At 40.5% G+C, this 21181-nt stretch overlaps 1 protein-coding gene across 1 annotated transcript in view; it reads right to left on the bottom strand.

The window, feature by feature from the left end:
* grin2ca (glutamate receptor, ionotropic, N-methyl D-aspartate 2Ca) overlaps positions 1-21181 on the bottom strand; it is a 94654-nt gene that overhangs the window by 54431 nt on the left and 19042 nt on the right. Inside the window, exon 2 of the mRNA XM_072694474.1 lies at positions 17071-17518. Coding sequence (XP_072550575.1) covers positions 17071-17502 — 432 coding nt within the window. The 5' untranslated portion in view covers positions 17503-17518. The remainder of the gene's footprint in view (positions 1-17070; positions 17519-21181) is intronic.

Consider the following 21181-nt stretch of genomic DNA (forward strand, 5'->3'; position numbering starts at 1 on the left):
CAGTTCTAGACAGTCTCTGCTAGTTCATGTTAGGTTGGCCTCGTTTTCTAGTCAGGCAGCTGGCTCCCCAGCTACCTCCATTGGTACACAGAGCTCGGCTCTGCCCTCAGTTTATATCTGCCTTTTCTGCCCAAGCTAGGCTTGAGGCTTGATGTTTAGCCCCCCTTTTAGTTCTCCCCCTCGTTATTCACTCATTTAGCTCCCTGTTCCTCCCAGTCCCAGGTTTGTTGTGTTCGCCCTTTTGGTTGCCACGTTTGTTTTTTGAGTGTTCATCCCTTCCTCCACTTTTCACATTTTGACAGACTATCATTAGGACTGGGAGTTCTCACATAGTTTCAAGATCTCAGGCATGCTGTGGTAAACTATCCAACACATTGTTAGCAACATCAGCAGTATTTGCTGAGCCATTGCTTTAAAGTATACAGTAGTGTGTAGATGTTTCATTTTAAAAGAAGCAATACAGCAACAGACCCTAGCAGCCTCACCAAACCAAGCTTCGTGATGTGTAGATAGTAGAAGATAGCGGTATTCAGTAAGCAGTTAGTGAGTTTTATCTGTACTGCCCTGTGCTAACAAGTTAAATAATACTAGAGTTACTATCAAGCTGTGCCACGTTGAGAAAGTTGGTATTACCATTTCATTTGAGGGTTTCATGAGACGTGGATTGTATTAGATGTCTCAGAGCAGGAATGCTAATATAAGAACTAGGTTTTTCTTTCATGCACTTCCCTAATGAATATGATTATACAGTCTGATCCTGGAGCTTTTATTCTAGGACATTTGATCCACTGAGCACTGACGTGTATTGACCATGCTGTTTCCAGGCCCTGAAGTTGCCCTTCAACGGCTTATCAAATGCAATGTATGATAATTAGGCTGTATTTTTGGTTGACAAAAATATACAGAATGAATTAAGCAATTTAATTCCTATATGTGGGCAAAAAATATAATATGATATGTTAAACCCCATAACACAGAAAGGCTTATTACACACTAAGGCATATTATTCAGTAACCACAGGGATGTATGTAGAAACTGGTAGGGCTATTCTTGTTCACAGGCTTTTTAGGGGTTAAAACACAGATCCTAATAGATAATTTAAAGCTAGCATTTTTACATTCTTTTACAGATCTTTTACATTCAGTCAAGTAGACCAATAGAAATGCTCCAAAATGACTTGGAATTAAACCTTCTTACTCAGACTTCCATAGAAAGTTAGGTTTGCGAGACACTGACAACATGTTTGATGGTGTGTGAATGAAATAGGCCTTATTACATGCCATGCTGGAGTTTGTGTGCATTGTAATGAGGTGGGAGTGGTACTTCTTTTACTTTGTGAAGGTCAGAAAATGTCAGCTGTGCCGCTCAGGAGCCGATTCTAAATCTCTTTTTAATGGAACATGCAGTTAGTGGGAGTTGTGGAAGTAATGATCACGCTCATGATATACACAGAAGAGCTTAATGAAATCATATTGTCATATTGATCACTCTGATCATACACACTAAGGCAAATGGCACTGACACACACAGTCCTTTCTACCTAAAGATTTAACTATGTCACATGTAGAATGCATAATTATATATATATATATATATATATATATATATATATATATATATATATATATATATGTGTGTGTGTGTGTGTGGTGTAATCATAAATAACTGCCCTTAACTGCATTCATTAATGAACACACACACCCCCCACACACACACACTGGGAATTGTGCTTGTGTGTGTAGAGTTAGAAGATGAACTGCCCCAGTTTCAGTCGGGTGTTTTGGCGCTGCTTATTGTCCCAGAAAGCTGGTTTCTCTCTCGTCTCGTGTCTCAGGGGTTATAAGGCCAAATGAACGGAGAGTGTGACCCAGTGAAGAGGAGCCCCCCACACACAGACACATCTCTAACACATTATCCCTCTCTCTCTCTGCAGAAGAGTATCAGCCTGAGCACTGTGGTATAGCATTTGATCTGATGCACACACAGAAGTAAAATACTGATGTATGGAAAGGTCAATGCTTTCTCCACTACAGCTTGGTAAACTCAACGAGTTTCACACACTGATTTTACTTAGCTAAGCAGAACTGTCACACCAGCACGGCTACAGTAAAACAAGACAAACTTTGTGTCAAAGGAGCTACCTAATAATACAACCACTCTGGTTTCCAGCACTGAAGAAAGCATTCTATTGAGCTTTATCACAGTCAATCATTAAATTTTTGCACTGTTTAACAGAGTGCTTGCTGCTCATGTGGAAAGCAGCCTGTGATGAGTTTTGCAAAGCAGAGAAGGAGCAGAGCGTTTCTTTATGTTCACTCTGCCTCACATCTCTGAATGAACAGACCAATAACCAGCACGTACTGAGCTTTGTTCTGGAGGAGAAAAAACACAGCAGGTTCAATTTCTTTTAGTCAGTCCATGTAAACATTGGGGACATTAGCATCCTGAACACCACAACTAGCAAAAAGACACAGCCTCGTATTTCTACATTAAAGAACTCACCAAGACCCAGCGCTGAGGGGTCTGTTTCTCAAGATTGCTGACATAACCTTGCTGATGACAGTTTGCGTGGATGTTGGATGAATTAACGTTGATCTCTGAGTTTAGCATTTTTAATCTCCAGCATGAGTAGATCTGTCCCAGTGTTCAGCCCTGTGTTTACTTCAGTTCAAATGAGCTCTCGTTTCATTGGTTGCCATATTAAAATGGGACATGGTGTGCAGAGTTTTCAGCTGGAGTTGAACATTTTTAAACTGGATGGATGGAGTGGAAACTGAGTTTGGTTGAATTATGGATGTATTTAGAAAAGGGCAGTAGCCTCAGCCATTGATTACAACATGACCGGAAGCTGTTAATTAATGAACACGGAAGTGTGATAATGGTCTACTGAGCTTTAACTGGTCTTAATTTGGAAATGTTGAGAGCAGTTATTTATTATTACACCCAATTATTTTCACACCCAATTAAGATATATAGACAGATTGTTGCAGATGGATGATAGATAGATAGATAAATAGATAGATAGATAGATAGATAGATAGATAGACAGACAGACAGACAGACAGATAGATAGATAGATAGATAGATAGATATATAGACAGATAGATAGATAGACAGATAGATAGACAGATAGATAGATAGATCCAAACTATGAATAAATGAAACATGTTTAATAGCTTGTGGCTGTAGCAGAGCCGAGTGTTCTTCTGTCTGTTCACACAGTAGTACTGTAATGATGTTTTTCTCATACAACCAGATAAACAATACAATTCGTAACTCAGCAGTGAGCGGTGCAACTGCACATTGACACAGTGCTATCATGACCCTGAATTTACAATGCAGCGAAGCAAAGCCTTTTTTGGTCCACCTCCTATTGATTTCTATGAATACCAACAGGGAGGGTTTCCGGCAGAGGACTGTGGGAGTGGTGACGGCACGAATGAAGCTAAGAGAGTGTTGAACCTTTCTCAACAAAATGCAAATGAGAAGCAAGTTGCACTCCGTGAAGGCCAATCAGCGCTCTGCAGTAAAGGGTTTTGTCATAAGTCAAGCCCGGAGTCAAGTCACAGACTGAAATCAGTGAAACTAAATGACACACCCCAAAGCAGCCAACAGATGACGAAGCAAATGCATCACTTCGCTGCAATGTAAATGCACCATGAGTCTAAGCACACTGTTCAGATTTGCTGCTTTGCCGCTCCAGTTTGCCACCTTGCCACAGTGCCCAAACGTCATACACACCTAGTTTGTTGCTGACCTTTCCAAAGCGTTGCCAATGACTTCGGTTTGACGTGGTTGAAGCCTCTTGCTTTCAGAGTTTGCAGTGACCAAAGTGCAAAATGTTTAGCATTTGAAAGCTCTCCTAGTTTTCCTCAGCCAGGAAGAGACGTGAATCCTACTCAGCACAACATGCATGTCCTCGGGTTTAATATGTGGTTAGCAAGCTGAAGAGATTGTATCCAGGTTAGCTTCTATCCCTGCCGCACACTTGCTTTCCCAGCCATGATTTTCATTTTAAAAAGAGGAACCACAGTTTTTGAAGTTCTTGGTATGTCAGTATTTTTCGGCGGCAGTGTCCTGTAATTATAAATGCCATGCATGTACACAACCAGCATCTCCTGTGTTAACATCCTCAGTGCATGCTTCTCTGAAAAGATTACTATCATTGATTTATCCAGTGTCTGAGCAGCTAGCGGCGTGACTAAATCATCGATCAATGATTGACTGGCGATGGAGAATGTGCTCTGGCTTCGTTCTGAACACAGAGCAGATCTATGGACACTTGTCTGCTGAATGATTAAATCCCATACACACCCTGCGAGAGGAGCAACGCGACTCGGACGTTTTCCACAGTCTTAAATTGGATTGCGATCTCTGAATGATAAAAAGAGGCTGCAAAACAATGACTTTCTCTAAGCTTAGCCAAGCTTCTTGTCTTGCTTTCCCCTTTTTAAGCAACAATGGATGACTTTTTAGTGCGTTACCTTCAGCGCAGCATGAGATTAAACCTGGCAATGATGCTGTATTCTAATTGCTCTAATCAGCATAGTAATTGAGCAAAATATCCCCAGGACAAAATGGGTTTATAGGCTAATTTTGCTCTGCTTCCCTTTGCTGCGGCAGGCCTGTGGTAATCAGGGAATGGCTTGAGAAATGGATGAAGGCACAGTGTTGGCACAGATACTCTGTCCACTAGCCTGGACTTCTGCCCACTAATCAATCATTATTCGTACCATTTTAAGCCCATCTGAAGTGAACCCCAGCCTTGTGCAAAGTGCGGGCAGAGAGAAAAAGGTATTAAAAAGCTATCACTTCACTGCTATGGAGATGTATAGTCACATGGTATATCTGCTTTTGGCTAAAGCAACCCCATTCCTTAACTCATAGAAATGGTGCCGTCAGTTTGTTGTACCACTTGAGGCAACATTAGGTAGCAATTTTACAGCTTTAAAATCATGCTTTACTGACTGTAGGGAGGGAGTAGGGAGAACGGCCTCTCTGTCATTGCCACACCGGGCTTAGTATGCCGGCTAACTGCACTACGTTACTTTGATGGAGCTGTATGAGACCTCTTGCAAGAACTGCATAGGTCATATTTGAGTCATATTTGAGTTAAGTCCTGTACTATTACTCTACCACATTAGCACAAAAATACCAATTTGCATACCGCTGCTTTAAATGTAAATAGACAATTATCTGATTAGTATATGTAAAGTTATTTAATAGAATAGTTGTTGGCAGCATAAGGACTACAAGCATCATTCGTAATGGTTTCATAGGAGACTTCACGGTAGCTCTCTTTGGGTGAAGCTTTTTTTCTGGACCCTGATCTGTTTGCGCCTAAAGTTATATCTTGGCTGACTGTGAAAGCTATTTCTAAACCCTGGAGCATTTCAGATTATTGATCCCTGGTCCTCCTGAAAGTGTTGGTATGAAAGCTTTAGTATGGGAGATTGGTTCAGGATTTTAATAGTCGTTACTCCTCATTTAAGGAACAGCAAAAATGGTTAGACTCGGATGGCAATTAACATGAAAAACACGGTCCTTGTGCCCTTCCTAGGCAGCTACAAATTGAAAACAACTTCCTGCAGAGGGACACGCCACACATCCAGTAACTGCTGTTTATCACTGTTTGAGTGTCAGAGGCCTGCCAAAGTAATAATAGAGGTATGAGTTTACTGACAATTATGAAAGGCCACTTAGAACAAAATTCATACCTGACTCTCTAACTATCACTCACTATCAAACCTACCAAATCTATAATTCCACTATCACTATCAATCAACTACCATTATTATCAAATTTATCCCTTTTTTTTGGGGGGGGGGGGGGGGGGATTGGGGGGTACCCTAAGCTGCACAAGTAGCACAGATGGTCCTGTGTTTGTGTGGTTTTCTGTGCAATCTCATCCTGCACTATTTTAAAACCGACAGCTGTTGGTCGCTGTTGTAATGTGATGGTAATTTATGATATCATATTGTCATATTGCACACATCCATGCTTCCTTTTCCAGGCCATTTAGCGACCATTCTGCTTTTGGAATGGAAATCAACTGGATTTGATTTCTTTTCTTTTTTCTTTTTTCCTTTTTTTTATACTAATGTCTAATTTAAATTTGCCACCACAGGAATCACAGTGTATACCTGTATTTGTGTATGTTTGGATAATCAAGCACACTTCTATGCACAAAATGTATTGTTTAAATTGTTCCTTTGTTAAAAAGTTCCTTTGTTAGACCCTGCTCGCGCAACTCAACTTAAACAGGTGTTACATTATTAATAGAGGCAATAGAGGCAAGTAGATTCATATACAGAAGTAGTGACACTCGGGGGCCTGCAGAAGAAGCTTAAAGACAAAGCTGCCAAAAATGGATTATTTGGAGAGCCACTTTTGGTTCTCTTTCAGTTTTATGTAGCATTCAGCTGAGTGGTCTAAAGTTACTAACTCAAGTCTGTAAGGACCTTGGAAATGAGTCAAGGTCAGTGTTTGTCACAAATCAAGTAAACTTTACTAGACTGTTTTTATTGTGCAGAGATAACGGTTTCTCCTCTTGCTGCTGCTCTGGCAGGCTGGCCAGCAGGGTGGCTGCGTGTGAGGGAGGGTATTAATCAGAGTGAACCTGAGACAGCTGTCATAGAGCCACGGGGTCTGGCCATGCCAGCCACTAATGAGAGCTGTGCCACATCAGCTGGATCTTTCAACGCCAAGCCTGGTGCCTCAAACACTTAAACACAAGCTTGACCACTCGGTCACTGCCAACAAAACATAGGCTACGGTGCGCGCTGTCGGAATGCACACGGTGGTATTTCAGAGGCATTTCAACTAAAGCAGTAGTATGAATGATGATTATATTACTAATATTGCCAAACACATCATCTTGGCTGACCTGTTTGTTGGCCTGTTTTGCAGATGTGCTCCATAAAGTCATCCCTGACAGTTCCTACTAACAGTAGCTAGCACTGTTCTATCTCAGTAGTGTGCTACTATAGAATATACAGTATATAAAAGTAGGAAACATTTTTTGGGGGTAAGGGGCTACTCTGACTAGGCCTGTGACAATATATTATCCCAGAAATAATTTTTTTTTTATTCAGTGAAGTTATACAACCTTTAAATAATTACAGCTTTCAAATGCAGCTCTGAAACAAAGACTATTTGGGCATACTCTTCCAAATGGTCTGGCTAGAATTATGCAGTTTTTGGAAAAAACCCCAATTAGCCTTGAGTGAATGTCTTTACCATTTGCAGTCTGCTCTGTGTGTCCACACTGCTGCCACCAGGGAATAATGTCCATTAATGGTGCGTTGAGGCAACCAGATGGGGCTCTGAACACTGTGTTTAAAACAAAGAATCAGATCGGATTGGGATTAAAGTAGCCGATACCCAATCCAATAAAATATGCCTGGATCGGCCCCAGTCCCAGTTCATTGGATTGGATCTCTGTGAATTTCTTGGGCGTTCTTAAATAAAGTTATCTGTATAAATCTGGTGATTGTGTTGTCCATAATATCACCTGAACGTTTTCTTAATTGTGGAAATGTTTATTGTCTTGTTGGTAAAATGTGCTGGTGTCACATCTTTTCTGTGGTTATTCTCAGAAAAACAAGAAATGAATCCTTCAAACACGTCCAAACCATGGCTAAACACCAATTTATTGCTCATGTATTAATTTCAGCAATTCATTTTGCCTGCTAGTGTACACACAGAGAAAACACTAATTATTGTTTTCAGTAAGGTTATTGACATCTTGTTAGGTGCTCAGAAAAGTGTGAGATTTGTTTAATTCCCCCTCCAGCACACTCAACTTAATAAATGTTAGGGATGTTGATGTGGCCTTAACATGGGCCACATCTGGCATCTAGCTGCGGAATAGATGTAATGAAGTACAAAAGGGATGACAACTGGCCAGATGTGTTTTCTGGAATTTGTTTTTACTAGCTCTAGCTGTAAAAACTAGTGGTTGGGTGGTGGGTCAGTTCTAACAGTGATGGTTTAGGGGTGTCAAGATGCTGCCTTCTCACCGCTGACTATATTGTAGAATACCTAATATAAGTATGGTTTATATAATAATAATAATAATTTATCGTAATTATCGTAAGGATGTTTAATTGTACTGTTGTGTGTATATATATATATATATATATATGAAATATTGTGATTTTTTCCTGTAAAACTGCTTTAACATGATAAACAAAATATCTACGCTCTGGCAACTGCATCTGACCCACTTCTTGACCAGCATTCTATGTGGTATAGGATGCCAGATGTGGCCCAGGTTCAAGCAATAACAACAGTGCTTATCTGGGTTAATGAAGTAGCTAGAAATACTGGGCTTCCTAAAGGGGAGCTTTGGAAATGATTAAGCTAACACACTCACACACTCAAAATCCAGAAGGGAATTCTCAGGATCTCCTAGGCATTTAGAGAAGACGTAATAGTATTTGCCAATTAGAAAATACATATCTGTAACTCATTTTTATATAATAGAATTGTGCTCATACATAAACCCTTATTAATAGCAGTGCTAGTCTTTGTTTTTTTTAATAATTAAGACAGCACCCCACAAACCCAGTACGGGACTCAAGAAAATGTACCACAAGATTACATGCACGGCTACTTTCGCTATATTCAAAGTACTTTTAAAGACTAATGCATCAAATGCAGTTATGTGGGTTACATTAACAAACACATAACGGACATTAGTACTGCTAATGTCGTTTTATACCAAGGTAATTACATACTCCAATCACATTAGCACCACCTGCCTGATATGGAGTGGATTCCCCTTGAGCCGCCACAACAGATCTGACCATTCAAGGCATGGACTCCACAAGACCTCTGAAGGCGTCCTGTGACATCTGGACACCAGCAGACATTAGCAGCAGATCCATTAAGTCCTGAAAGTTGCAGGGTGGGACCTCCGTGGATCGCATCAATGAGCCTTTGGTGCCCATAACCAGTTGTCCCTTCTTTGGACCCTTTTTGTACTTTTGGTACACTCCAGTTGTTTAGCCATCACAGTTTGGCTCTTGTCAAAATGTCTGAGATTCTGACACTTGCCCATTTTTCAAGAACCAACTGTTCACTTGCTACCTAAAATATATATCACCCCCTGACAGATACCACTGTAGATGAAGATAATCAATGTTTTTCACATCACCTGTCAGTAGTGTTAATGTCATTGCTAATCGGTGTAGAACAACATTTAAAGCATACTGCTGTTCATGTCTTTGGCTTTTTTTTTTATAATTATTATAATGTTCATATTACATCAAATCAATTACAACAGTGGTGCTGAGAAATCAGATTATTAGCAAAAAACTGTCGATGTAATGGTGGAAATAACCATGCTTTTATGTTGAGCCCAATGAATTTTGGCTGAGGACAGTAGTGCTACATTTTGAACTGCAATATGGAAAACAGTACAATCTGGATTTTTTCCCCATCATACTTCATAAAAACAACAAATGAACTCTCCTATTGGTTAGGACTTCACAAGCAGAACTGATTTACCACCAATATAATTATGAACTGACAGTGAAAACAGTGTGCAAATCAGTTTTGTGAGAAAAAGCATCTCTACTGGAGCCTACTGGAAGTCCTAGATATGTCATTACCTGTGTCTGAAAGCATGCCCTATTCACTATCCCCTACTATCACTATATAGGGCACTATTATAGGGAAAACATTTTGTTCAAGTCAGTGAATGATTTCAGACAAGTCGATATGTGTGAGGTCAGTGCTGTGCGACAACAGAGTGCATCGCATCCACATGATAAATAATATTCCTCAAAGAAGGTGCGCAAACCAAACAAAACAATGGATTATGGGTATTCCATGTAAGCTAGTGTACATAATGTGTACCCTATATATTACAATGTATTTGTGGAGTTGTTGCAGTGCACTGAAAATTTGGCACTACGGCACCACAAAACGGCGGAACCCCAAAGTAGTGCACTATATATTGAATAGGGCACAGCTATCGTCTGTGAAGGCAAACAGTAGTCTAACCCATATTTTAGACAATTTTCAGACTTTTTAGAGAGTTTTTTTTATGACAGCGATTGTATGCAACTACAGGGTGTTTAATCTAGAACAGTCAAAAAGTGTTTCGGTGCATTGTCTGTTTTCCCCCTAAATTATTTACCTGTATTTTTAACATTTAAGCTAGGGCACTGCTAGGTTTTCTTTACTTATCATGATTATGTTCTGAGTGAAAAAAACTGTATGCATTGGTTTTATGGATACACTGGATCACTTTGACAATCCAACACTCCTCTGAACACAAGAAAAGACGTCATTTATTTACATAGGTGGAGCATAAATAAAGCAAATCATGCTGCATAAACTCTTCTCCCTTTCACAGCTTTATTTACTTTGTAATTTATTATGGACTATCAACCGTTGCAGTTGCCAAGTTGGGATAATTATGGGGTAAATGACCTTTGGGAAGTATATTAAACTGCAAATGACACTTCACAGCCCCTGAGAAACAGCACAGATGCCCACAGTCCCCATCATAGTTCCAAAATCCATTTAGCTGCTGGACAGGGAAGCAAACTCCAACAACATATGGAGGAGAATAAGGAAGGTCTTATTACCCTAGCAGCTGTTAAAATCTAATAGACTAACACAGGCCAATAATATCCAATCTCCTAGGCCTCACTTCACAGAGTATTCTGAGTCTATTGTACAACATATCAATCGATTGAAGTGCCTGCAAGTTAAATACCATTCACGTGCGTTATGAAATTATATTAATCCCATTAGATTTTTCCTTTTTTATAAAATCAATTAAAATTAAATTCTGTCTTGTGCACACGTGCTGGACTCTGTGCCTCTGTGTTCTGAGGCTTCAGAATAAATTTATTGCAGTGGTTATTAAAAGTCATCCCATTTGACCTTGCTAGAGTCAGACTCTGTGACTGATTTGACCGGGAAAATTAACAAATGGAACTGGAAGCCTTTGCCATATCCTTTCTCAGCCCACCAGTGGGTTCTGTGATAGCTATTGTTGCCACACCAATACAATGTTTTGGACGTTTGACATATAGTAACAACGTAGTTTAGGTCAAAATACCTAAACATAGAGTATTTACTTACAGTGAGTCCAAGAAGTATTTGATCCCTTGCTGATTTTCTTCGTTGGCCCACTAATAAAGACATGATCATTCTATACTTTTAATGGTAGATGTATTCTTACATGGAGAGACAGAATATTAAAAAGAAAATCCAGAAAATAAATCTAAGGAATATATATTAATTGATTTGTATTTCATGGAGTGAAATAAGTATTTGATCCCTTAGTATTCATTAGCAGTTCTGGCTTTTACAGACCAGTTAGACACTCCCAATCAACTTGTTACCTGACCTGAAGCCACCTGTTCTCACTAATCACTTGTGTGAAAAACACCTGTCCACAGAATCAGACAGATCACACAGATTTCAAGTCTCCAACATGGGTAAAACCAAAGAGCTGTCACAGGACCTCAGAGTCAGAATTGTTGACCTTCACAAAGCTGGAATGGGCTACAAAAAGATTAGTAAGGTGTTGGATGTGAAAGTAACAACTATTGGTGCAATTATCAGAAAGTTTAAAGAGTATAACATGACAATCAACAGACCTCGGCCCGGTGCTCCAAAGAAGATTTCGCCTCGTGGGGTGGCAATGATGCTGAGAACAGTCAGAAATCGTCCTGCAACCACTCGGCAGGAGTTAGCAAATGACCTGAAGGCAGCTGGGACCACAGTTTGCAAGGAAACAATTGGCAACACTTTGCGCAACAATGGATTCACATCCTGCAGTGCCCGAAAGGTACCCCTGCTGAAGAGAGCACATGTGGAGGCGCGCCTCAAGTATGCCAATGATCATTTGAAAGATGAACCAAGTTATTGGGAGAAGGTTTTGTGGTCAGACGAGACCAAAATTGAACTTTTTGGCCTCAACTCCACCCGCCATGTGTGGAGGAAGAAAAATGCTGCCTATGACCCCAAGAACACTGTGCCCACCGTCAAGCATGGAGGTGGAAGCATAATGTTTTGGGGGTGTTTCTCTGCCAAGGGTACAGGGCTACTTCACCGCATCACTGGGAAGATGGATGGAGCCATGTACCGCACAATCCTGAGGGACAACCTCCTCCCCTCTGCCAGGGATCTGAAAATGGGCCGTGGTTGGGTCTTCCAACATGATAACGACCCTAAACATACAGCAAAGGCAACAAAGGATTGGCTCAAGAAAAATCACATTAAGGTCATGGAGTGGCCCAGCCAGTCGCCAGACCTCAATCCGATCGAAAATCTATGGAGGGAGCTGAAGGTCAGAGTTGCCAAGCGACAGCCCACCAACCTTCATGATTTAGAGAGGATCTGCAAAGAAGAGTGGGCCAAAATTCCCCCTGGTGTGTGTGCTAAACTTGTGGTTAACTACAACAAACGTCTCACCGCTGTGCTTGCAAACAAAGGCTTTGCCACTAAGTATTGAGTGTGTTTGGCAAGAGGGATCAAATACTTATTTTCCTCATTGAAATACAAATTAATTAAAATATATTCTTTAAAATTATATTCTGGATTTTTGTCTTGATATTCTGTCTCTCCATGTTAGAATATATCTACCATTAAAAGTGCAGAAGGATAGTGTCTTTATTAGTGGGCAAACAAAGAAAATCAGCAAGGGATCAAATACTTCTTGGACTCACTGTATATACTACAGCATCTTACTTATTGTGTATAATGGTACGCGTCCACTTGCCACTTCACCGCATCTCATGCCACCTCACTTCACTTGCCACCTCATTGCATCCTTTTCATTTCAATGGAGAGAGCTGCCACATGCACACGGCGCATGTCGAGTTGCACTGCGTCGACAGCAGAGTTTAACTTCATACAAATGATTAGGCACCAGAATACTGTGTCTAGCCATTCGGGCAAGAGTAGGTTGGGACATCATACATGCATCACACACAGGCCAAACATCTTGCACAATATTAATAAAATAAATTAATAAGGATAATAACAATAAAACAATAAAAAGATTAGACCTGATTAGAAGTATTGGTTTTTATTTCAAACTAGGCTACAGTTTAACCTATTTAAAAATATGGATTGGCCCTACAATGGGAAAACTGCATTTACCTCAGCCTGGCTAAAAAGTTTGCTACATGGAAATTACATACCATGAAACACTGTTGAAAATAATCTGGCGAAACCAAAACAGTGCAGTAAAACGGGCCAATTCCGCAACCCCCAAACTTGTATGTAACATTCTTGACTCAATATAGTTCCACCTCAACTTACATAAACCAAGCCCACTAGTGAAAGCCTAGTCAAAGCTTGTGAAACAATAAAATGTGACAACGACTTCGGAAAACTATGGTGTTGTTGATACTGGAAGGCAGCATACAATCTCCAGACTCTGCTAGTTATAGGAGTATGGGTTGTTTCTTAAAACAGGCCTTATGACCGTGTGCCAGTACTTACAAAAGGTGTTATCAAAGCCAGCACGCAACAAAGTGAAAGCCTGGGAGGAGCAAATGATGATCCGTGCAGGGCTATAAGCTAATGCTAGCCGATGCTAGCTAATTGCTTCTACTATCTTGTGTCTTCAATGGCCATGCCCTCGAATAGAAACTGGAATACATTAGATGACTACCAAACTGCAGAAGGACCAGCTTATTAATTAGAAAATATTTTGGAGAAAGTACCAAAGGAGTGCATGGGGCTAAAAGCTAGCTTACTAAAGCTAGCTTGCTAACAGCATATCGTGATGAGAGGACACAACAAGAGGACAGCAATACTATGCTGTGAGACTCTGTAACAGTGTTTCTTCTTGGTTCTTGATTCTGAAGTAAGAAAGGGTTGTGAATAGCCTTGGTAATTGATAATTGAGCATTTTTTTGCTATCCAAAGTCACATATTTACTATTTATTCTTTGATGAAGATTGCTAAGATTCCTCATTAGATTGAAAGACACCTTCGCAGCTTTTGCTACAAAAGAAGATTATGGCATTTTTGGAGGGCCCATACTCACATACTGGGCTCATGCTAAAAGCAGCACTCTCTGCTGTGTGTTAGCCAATGTGAGTCAGTAGTCTGCTTCACCTCCTCATAATTAAGTCTGAATGTATGTTGTGTGGGAAATCATAGGGCTGTGCCCTGGTAATACACTCTGTCTGTTGTTCATATTTATTTATAGGGATAAAACACTGGAAGGTGGACGCGAGCGTCTGCTCTCCCTTTCCGCTCCATTTAGAAATCGAACATGGGGGGCTGCTCATTGCAATGTTTCATAGAGATGTGGAATAATAAGTTTGCCCCTGAAGCTGGAACCTCTGAGAAACTTAAAGCAATACCACTTCATGTAAAAGCAATTCTACATTACACATGTCTCCCATTTTATTAAATGGCTTTACAGTCTGATGATGTATCGTAAGTAGGGATACAATCACAAATCATAGTAGGGTTTATATGAGTGTGAAATGTGAGGGTGGGGTTGCACATATAACATAATTTGATATATAATATATATATATCAACTTTATATATATTATATGGCATATAGTGCCAGAAACCACATAAGCAAGTTTGTATGAGATTACTTTTTCAGGCAAGTGTCAGATGATGCAGGGATGCCGTTTTTTACATGGCTAATTAGCATGCTGTGGAGTGTCCACTGTTTTGCTACATTTGTCTTATAGCTCTAGGAGAAACCTACCTCAAAAAGAAAAACAGCCTGGTCAAGCTGGTTAAGCTTAGCTCTTGACCAGCATAGGGATCTTCCATGAAGTTAGTTCGTTAGTTAGTTCTACCAGTGTGACCAACCTGACTCAAATAGTCAACCAGTGTGACTAAGCTAGTCGACCATCATGACCATCCTGGTCGACCAGCATGACCATGCTGGTCTTCCCTGCATGACCAGCTTGACCACACTGGTCCACCAGTATGACCAGTTTGACAGCAAACATGCACAAAAACCTTATTCTGGTCAACCAGCTCAATCTGCTTTCGTCCCACTATAGCGTATGTTTTCACCTAGATGACCAGCCTTTTAACCTTCAGAAGATCAGAAGCCATCCTAAACCATCTGAAATTGGCTATAATTAAAAGCTGGTCTTGAGCTGTATTTTTCAGCAGGAAAATAAAGCAAACCGTGGTTATCAACAGTGTCTTGGGTGACCAGGTCTAAATTAATATTTAAGGTATGGGGGGAATAATGTATATTTGATTTCATGCCAAACTGTTTTTTTAAGAACTCAATGAAACAATTTAGGTCAAATTATATTGACTATTCCTGGTTTCACAAATGGTCAGAAGTGGTTCTCTAATATTTATAATGTAATTTGTATTGTAATTTAACTCTATATCTGAGTAGTTTGACCACACTGGTGGGATTATGAGATTATGAATGTGTTTAAAGTGCCTAAACTTAAACAAGCTGCTAGGATATGGTTTGTGTGATGTGTTTAAATGAGTTGCTCAGGTGCACATCATAGCAGACAGCAGAGGGCATTATCGGTATTCTTTTGAGTCTTTGTCCCAGTGCCATAAGTCACTGAAGATGGGGCAACCAACTGAGCTTGTTAACGATAATGACAGTAATGACTCTGTTAATTATCACTATAAGTGCTTCAGTTCTGTGCTGAAAGGAAGATTTTCTTTAAATGAATGTTTTGCTCACCTTGCAGGGAGTCACAGATCTTTCACACTTGAAATCTCTCATTACCTTTTTACTGTAAGTCAACGCTTCTATGATAATGTGACCGAGATTGTTCTCCATTTGTTTACCTGCTGCCGGCCAGTTTCCCGATTTGAATAGCAGCTGCAATATAAACCACGTCCAGTGAGCGTTATCTCAGTGAGCTCAGCATAGCCAAGGTCAGGAGTTTCCAGTCCCGGAGCTGGAGTAGCCCTGCTCTGCATTTGCTGCTGAAACACTTTATCCCTTATTTAGTTATTATTTTTTATTCCTTTTTTATTATTTATTTAAAAGGATTTTTTATGTAGTCAGACACTACATGGAATAACACTATTTTGCATTCACCAACAGTTTTCTTCACTAAAGATCCCAGTTTGGAGATATTTTTAGCTCCAACAGTGACTAAACTGTATCTGTGGAATTCATCTGGATCATCTTTAAACAACAGTAGACTAGTGGAAACTTGTAAGCCAAAATCAATTCTTAGCTCCAGAATTGTTCTTGCTTATCAGCTAGAGAGAACAGACACTTTTTGGTATACTTCAAATTATAATTATTGTTGGTAGAATTTAAATTATGTCATAATTCAAAACAATGATGTCACTTCTTGGTTCAAAGTATGACCTAATCCAAAACCATGGCGATTTAAATATGATCTCACCAAAACAATGATGTCACTTTTTTGTAGAGTTCAAATTATGACCTCATATAAAACAATGATGTCAATATTTGGTAAAGTTTAAATTATGATCTCACCCAAAACAATGATGTCACTTTTTGGTAGAATTCAAATTATGACCTCATATAAAACAATGATGTCAATATTTGGTAAAGTTTAAATTATGATCTCACCCAAAACAATGATGTCACTTTTTGGTAGAATTCAAATTATGACCTCATATAAAACAATGATGTCAATATTTGGTAAAGTTTAAATTATGATCTCACCCAAAACAATGATGTCACTTTTTGGTAGAATTCAAATTATGACCTCATATAAAACAAGGATGTCAATATTTGGTAAAGTTTAAATTATGATCTCACCCAAAACAATGATGTCACTTTTAGGTAGAGTTCAAATTATGACCTCATACAAAGCAATGAATGCTTCTGCACTCAAAAAAATATGCAGCATGAAATGTCTTTGTCCCACTTTACCTCATGTACCACTGTAATGTTTGCTCTGAAGTGTTACCTGCTGAACCCACCCTAATCAACAAGCCCTTCTGGAGCTGAGAGGGATGTGTTGAGCAGCAAAACACTAAAATATACAGGGCAAGTGAGGGAAATTCAGGGCCACTGGCCTAGGTCACCACTCACATGGCAGAGGTACACAGGCTGCTGTCTAGGCAGCTCTGGCATCAAAGACCAACTCTGACCTTGTGTGGCAGGACGACTGCAGATCCCCCGCTGATGCCCACAATGGGCACGGCCGTTTGAGTGGAGATGAAGTCCAGTATCTGTGCCACAGCCTCCGAGCCGATGTTGTCCTCAAACACCACCCCATGCACCCTGTTGGCTGCCAGTGTGTCGCAAATGCGCGTCAGCAACGCCCGTGGGTTGGTGTTGTTCACCAGCACGGTGATGGGGTTCACTTCTAGCGGCAGATCCAGGAAGTTCTCCCGGCTCAGACGCCCCTTTATCTCTAGCTGGTAGGCAGAGCCGCTGAACACCACGGCCACATTAACGGTGGGCTCGATCATGGTGAATGGGCGGCCCTGACAACAGGGCGAGGCGCAGAGCAACAGCAGCAGCAGCAGCAACAGCGGCGGCCACAGAGAGTCGCTCAGGCTGCCCAGACGAACGCCCATCTCAGTCGCCTACTGCCTGAAAAGGACAAGGGGAGAAAAAGAGAAGGGGCAGAAGAGAAGCAGGGACACATCAGCTTCAGACTATGTTCACATTACAGGATTAAAGTGACTGATTTCTGATTTCTTTGGCAAATATGTGTCAATGCGTCAATGTGATCGCAAAATGTGATCTTTTCCAAATCAACTATTCACATTTAGAAGATGGACATGTGTCAGCACATATCACAGTGTAGGCCAGCTGCAGCTACCTTAATAATAAAATATCCACATATGGGTCTTGTATGGACAAATGTATGTTCACACTAATGAAATGTGAACCATGAAGACAGAAAGATCAAATCTGGGTCATTAGGTATGCGGTGTGAATATGTCCTTAAGCTATATTTGGATTGGATCAGTTTATCAGAGGGACATCTGTAATACATTCTTTCCTCAGTGATAAAATGAGCACAGTTTGAGCAAGTTTAGGACCCAGATTTTTTAAAACATTTTTACGCAAGGCAAAATTGTCTTGGAAATCACTAGGATATGCATCCGACCAGGTCTAAAATATCAGACCAGCACAGTGAGCAATAATGGGTCTTTCAACCTGTACATTTCTAAGAGGAGGAGGAGGTGGAAGAAAACACAGACATGGCCGATATGGACGGAAATCCCAGTGGCGCTCCTGCAAAAAAGGAATAAACCCCATGACCTCATGTACACTTAATCCCGCCTGAATACAGCCTTAGATTAAATGTTTTTATTCCCATGGTTAATTACTGCACGACATAAGCAATGGAAAGAGAAACTACAGATGGGCATAGTGTTATAATGTTGTGATAATCCCAGCCTTCCCTGCCTTTTGTTTTTAATCGGCCTTTACTTATGAGCAACCTTTTAGGCCCATTTCTGCAACGAATGAGTATATAAGGGTCCATTAGTGGCTCAGGGATGAAGTAAACCGAAGTGGTATTTTTAGAGGCAGGCACGTGCAGAGCAGGGCAGCAGCCAGGTCGCCCCGTCTGCGGACAGCAGCTGCACTCTGCCCCACCACTCTAAAACTGCACAGCTCAATCCAACAGATGGTGGGCACTGTGCAAATAAAATCTCTCTGTTTTTACAACAAATGGAGAACATGGGGATTTATGCCCCCATTCCTTTGTGTTTTTTTGGTCTCGGTTTTTACAGGGCAGCCTGACTTAATTTTCCAAATGAAAAAAAGTCAACAGGCCGCCAATGGTCAGTGTTATGGTGCCAAGAAAGTTGTGAGCGGTTTGATTTCCACCGCTGTAGTGACCCTCGTGTCATGGCTTCTATAGATAAGAACCTAGTTGTGAACGTGAAAATGATATTTCCTTAAACTGTCATGTGATATCTGAGTGTGTATTAATCTGTCAGAATCTTTAAACAGTGTTTACACAGAGTTTAGAGCTTTAGTTGTCAGATTGAGGGAAGGCCAGACCAATGCTAACCAAATTTACAGTGTGTTGTAGGCCAGACACAGCATAATCCCTGTAATCCCCCTGTAATCTGTCGATATCACGATATCACCTTATCAAGTGGTCTCATGTGACAGGGAAGCCCAGTATAATTCCCCTATAGCTAGGCCAGCCACACAATCCAACGACAAGATCTTGCTGTTGTAATGGATTCCAGATTTCCTTTGCCTTGTCTTTCAGACTTAGCACTTAGGAGTTGCAGTTACTGCAATATATATATATATATATATATATATATATATATATATATATATATATATATATAGTCAGAGATGTATAGTGAGGAGGTAGAACTACTTCACTACTGTACTTAACTACTAAAATGCTGTATCTGTTCTCTACTCCATTACATTGTAACTTAGTCATTCATTGCAACTTACATGCATTCATTAAGTTTTATTAATATTTTACCGCTGGACTTCTTCCTGGATGCTACTGCTTTGTATTCTCTCAGTTTTTCAAGATATTGTGAATACCAGTTAGATTCGCATATTGGCCATTTGCCAGTAAGTGATTAACCCTAACATAATCTTTACTTTGGCTGACCTTGCAACACCATAAGCTGCAAAAACTCTTCATTAGCGAGTAAGAGATAGTTAATTCCTCCTTGGAGCAGCGCGACGTGTCGTACATTCTAAAGAAACGCTTGACCTTGCACACATTCAATTACAGCTGGAGAGGAGAGCAGAGGAGGATATGTGAAGGTCGGCTTCGTGAGGGATTACTGTAATAAAGCAAAGCACAGAATTCAACAGATCAGCCCAATGACTCATCATCGACTTTATCAAATGCTTTGCTTTTGTCAATATGGCCCATTTAGCTCAGGTGTGGCAAACAGATACACAAGGCCCACTATAATGCCAATGAATCCGATTACTCCACATCTAAATGAGAAGAATGAATAGGATCTTAGGATAGCATTCAGGATCATGATAATACCAGTCTTTAAGCCAGCAGCACAAGGTACTTAGCAAGTATAGAGAAGTATAGAGAACACGACTTAAAGCCTTAAAGGCTCTACCATTAGTAACAGGGAATTTTACAGGGGGGGTTAAACATTCTTCTCAAGAATGGTTGGTGAACAAGGCCCATGGAGTTTCCAGTTAAAATGCTATGCCAGCAATCATGCTGTTGCACGTTGTTGTGTTGTATGTAATCAGTATTAGGCGGGTAGGAAATACTAACAATCAAGAATTTGGCAAGACAATATCATTAACTTGACTACTGCACAAACAAACTGTCCCACCTGTCCCAAGTATACCCACTAACATGCATGCGCTACACATTTGAACACATTAACAACATAAAATAGCTGTTTGTTATCAAGAAAGCATGCATTTGTGGGCAGAGCTTGGATAGGTCAGTTGACTACCCTCAAACAAGTACAGCCGTTTTCCCATTTCCCAACAGGAATACTGGAATTTTTAACTGCGTTTAGACATAGCCATGTCATGTTTGTGCTCTTTAGAGATGTAATCCAGTTTTCAAATCCATGAGTATCAATCCGTCTCTCTCCCTCTCTTTAAACTGTGTCAATCTCCCTGCCTATCCCCAATTTCTGTCTGTGGGAATTTTCCAATTTGTGACCTCTCTCTCTCTCTCTCTCTCTCTCTCAGCTCTTTCTGAGTTAGGGCTGGCCTGAGAGCACACAGAACCAGATTAGATCAAAGCAGGAGCGGTGGCAGCTCCAGCCTGGCACCCGACAATCCCCACGCTGCCCTCTCCTCTCCCTCTTTCCTTCTCTCTCAACTCCAGCAGCAGTTTTTATTGGGACATGGATGATTATTGTTAAGAATGAGGACGAAACAGGAAAAGATCAGCATCTCTTTTCTCCCTCAGCAGCAGAATCTCAATGAACAGGAGTCCAGGCCTAGCGTTTCTTAAGCTGTGCTGAGGAAGTGCTTAACACCCTCTAGTGGAAGAGATGGAGAGCATCTGAAGTAATGCAGCACCTCAAACCGAGGAATGAAGTGTTCTCTAACAAAAAAAGGCAAGGCAGATATTGTAACTACTGTGCAGACGGAGCTCAGAATTGAGATGAGTTTTGAGTGAATGAGACACTATTAAAAATTCAATGATGTGAGGGTTTATGTAGAAGAAATTCAAGAGATGTTTTAGTCACCCTGTCAAGGTCACTTATACTCATATTGCTTAGATTCGAAAAACCTTCCCTCTGTCTTTTATTTACTTAAACTGAA

Source organism: Salminus brasiliensis, chromosome 12 (genome assembly GCF_030463535.1).
Source record: "Salminus brasiliensis chromosome 12, fSalBra1.hap2, whole genome shotgun sequence".
NCBI lineage: Eukaryota > Metazoa > Chordata > Actinopteri > Characiformes > Bryconidae > Salminus > Salminus brasiliensis.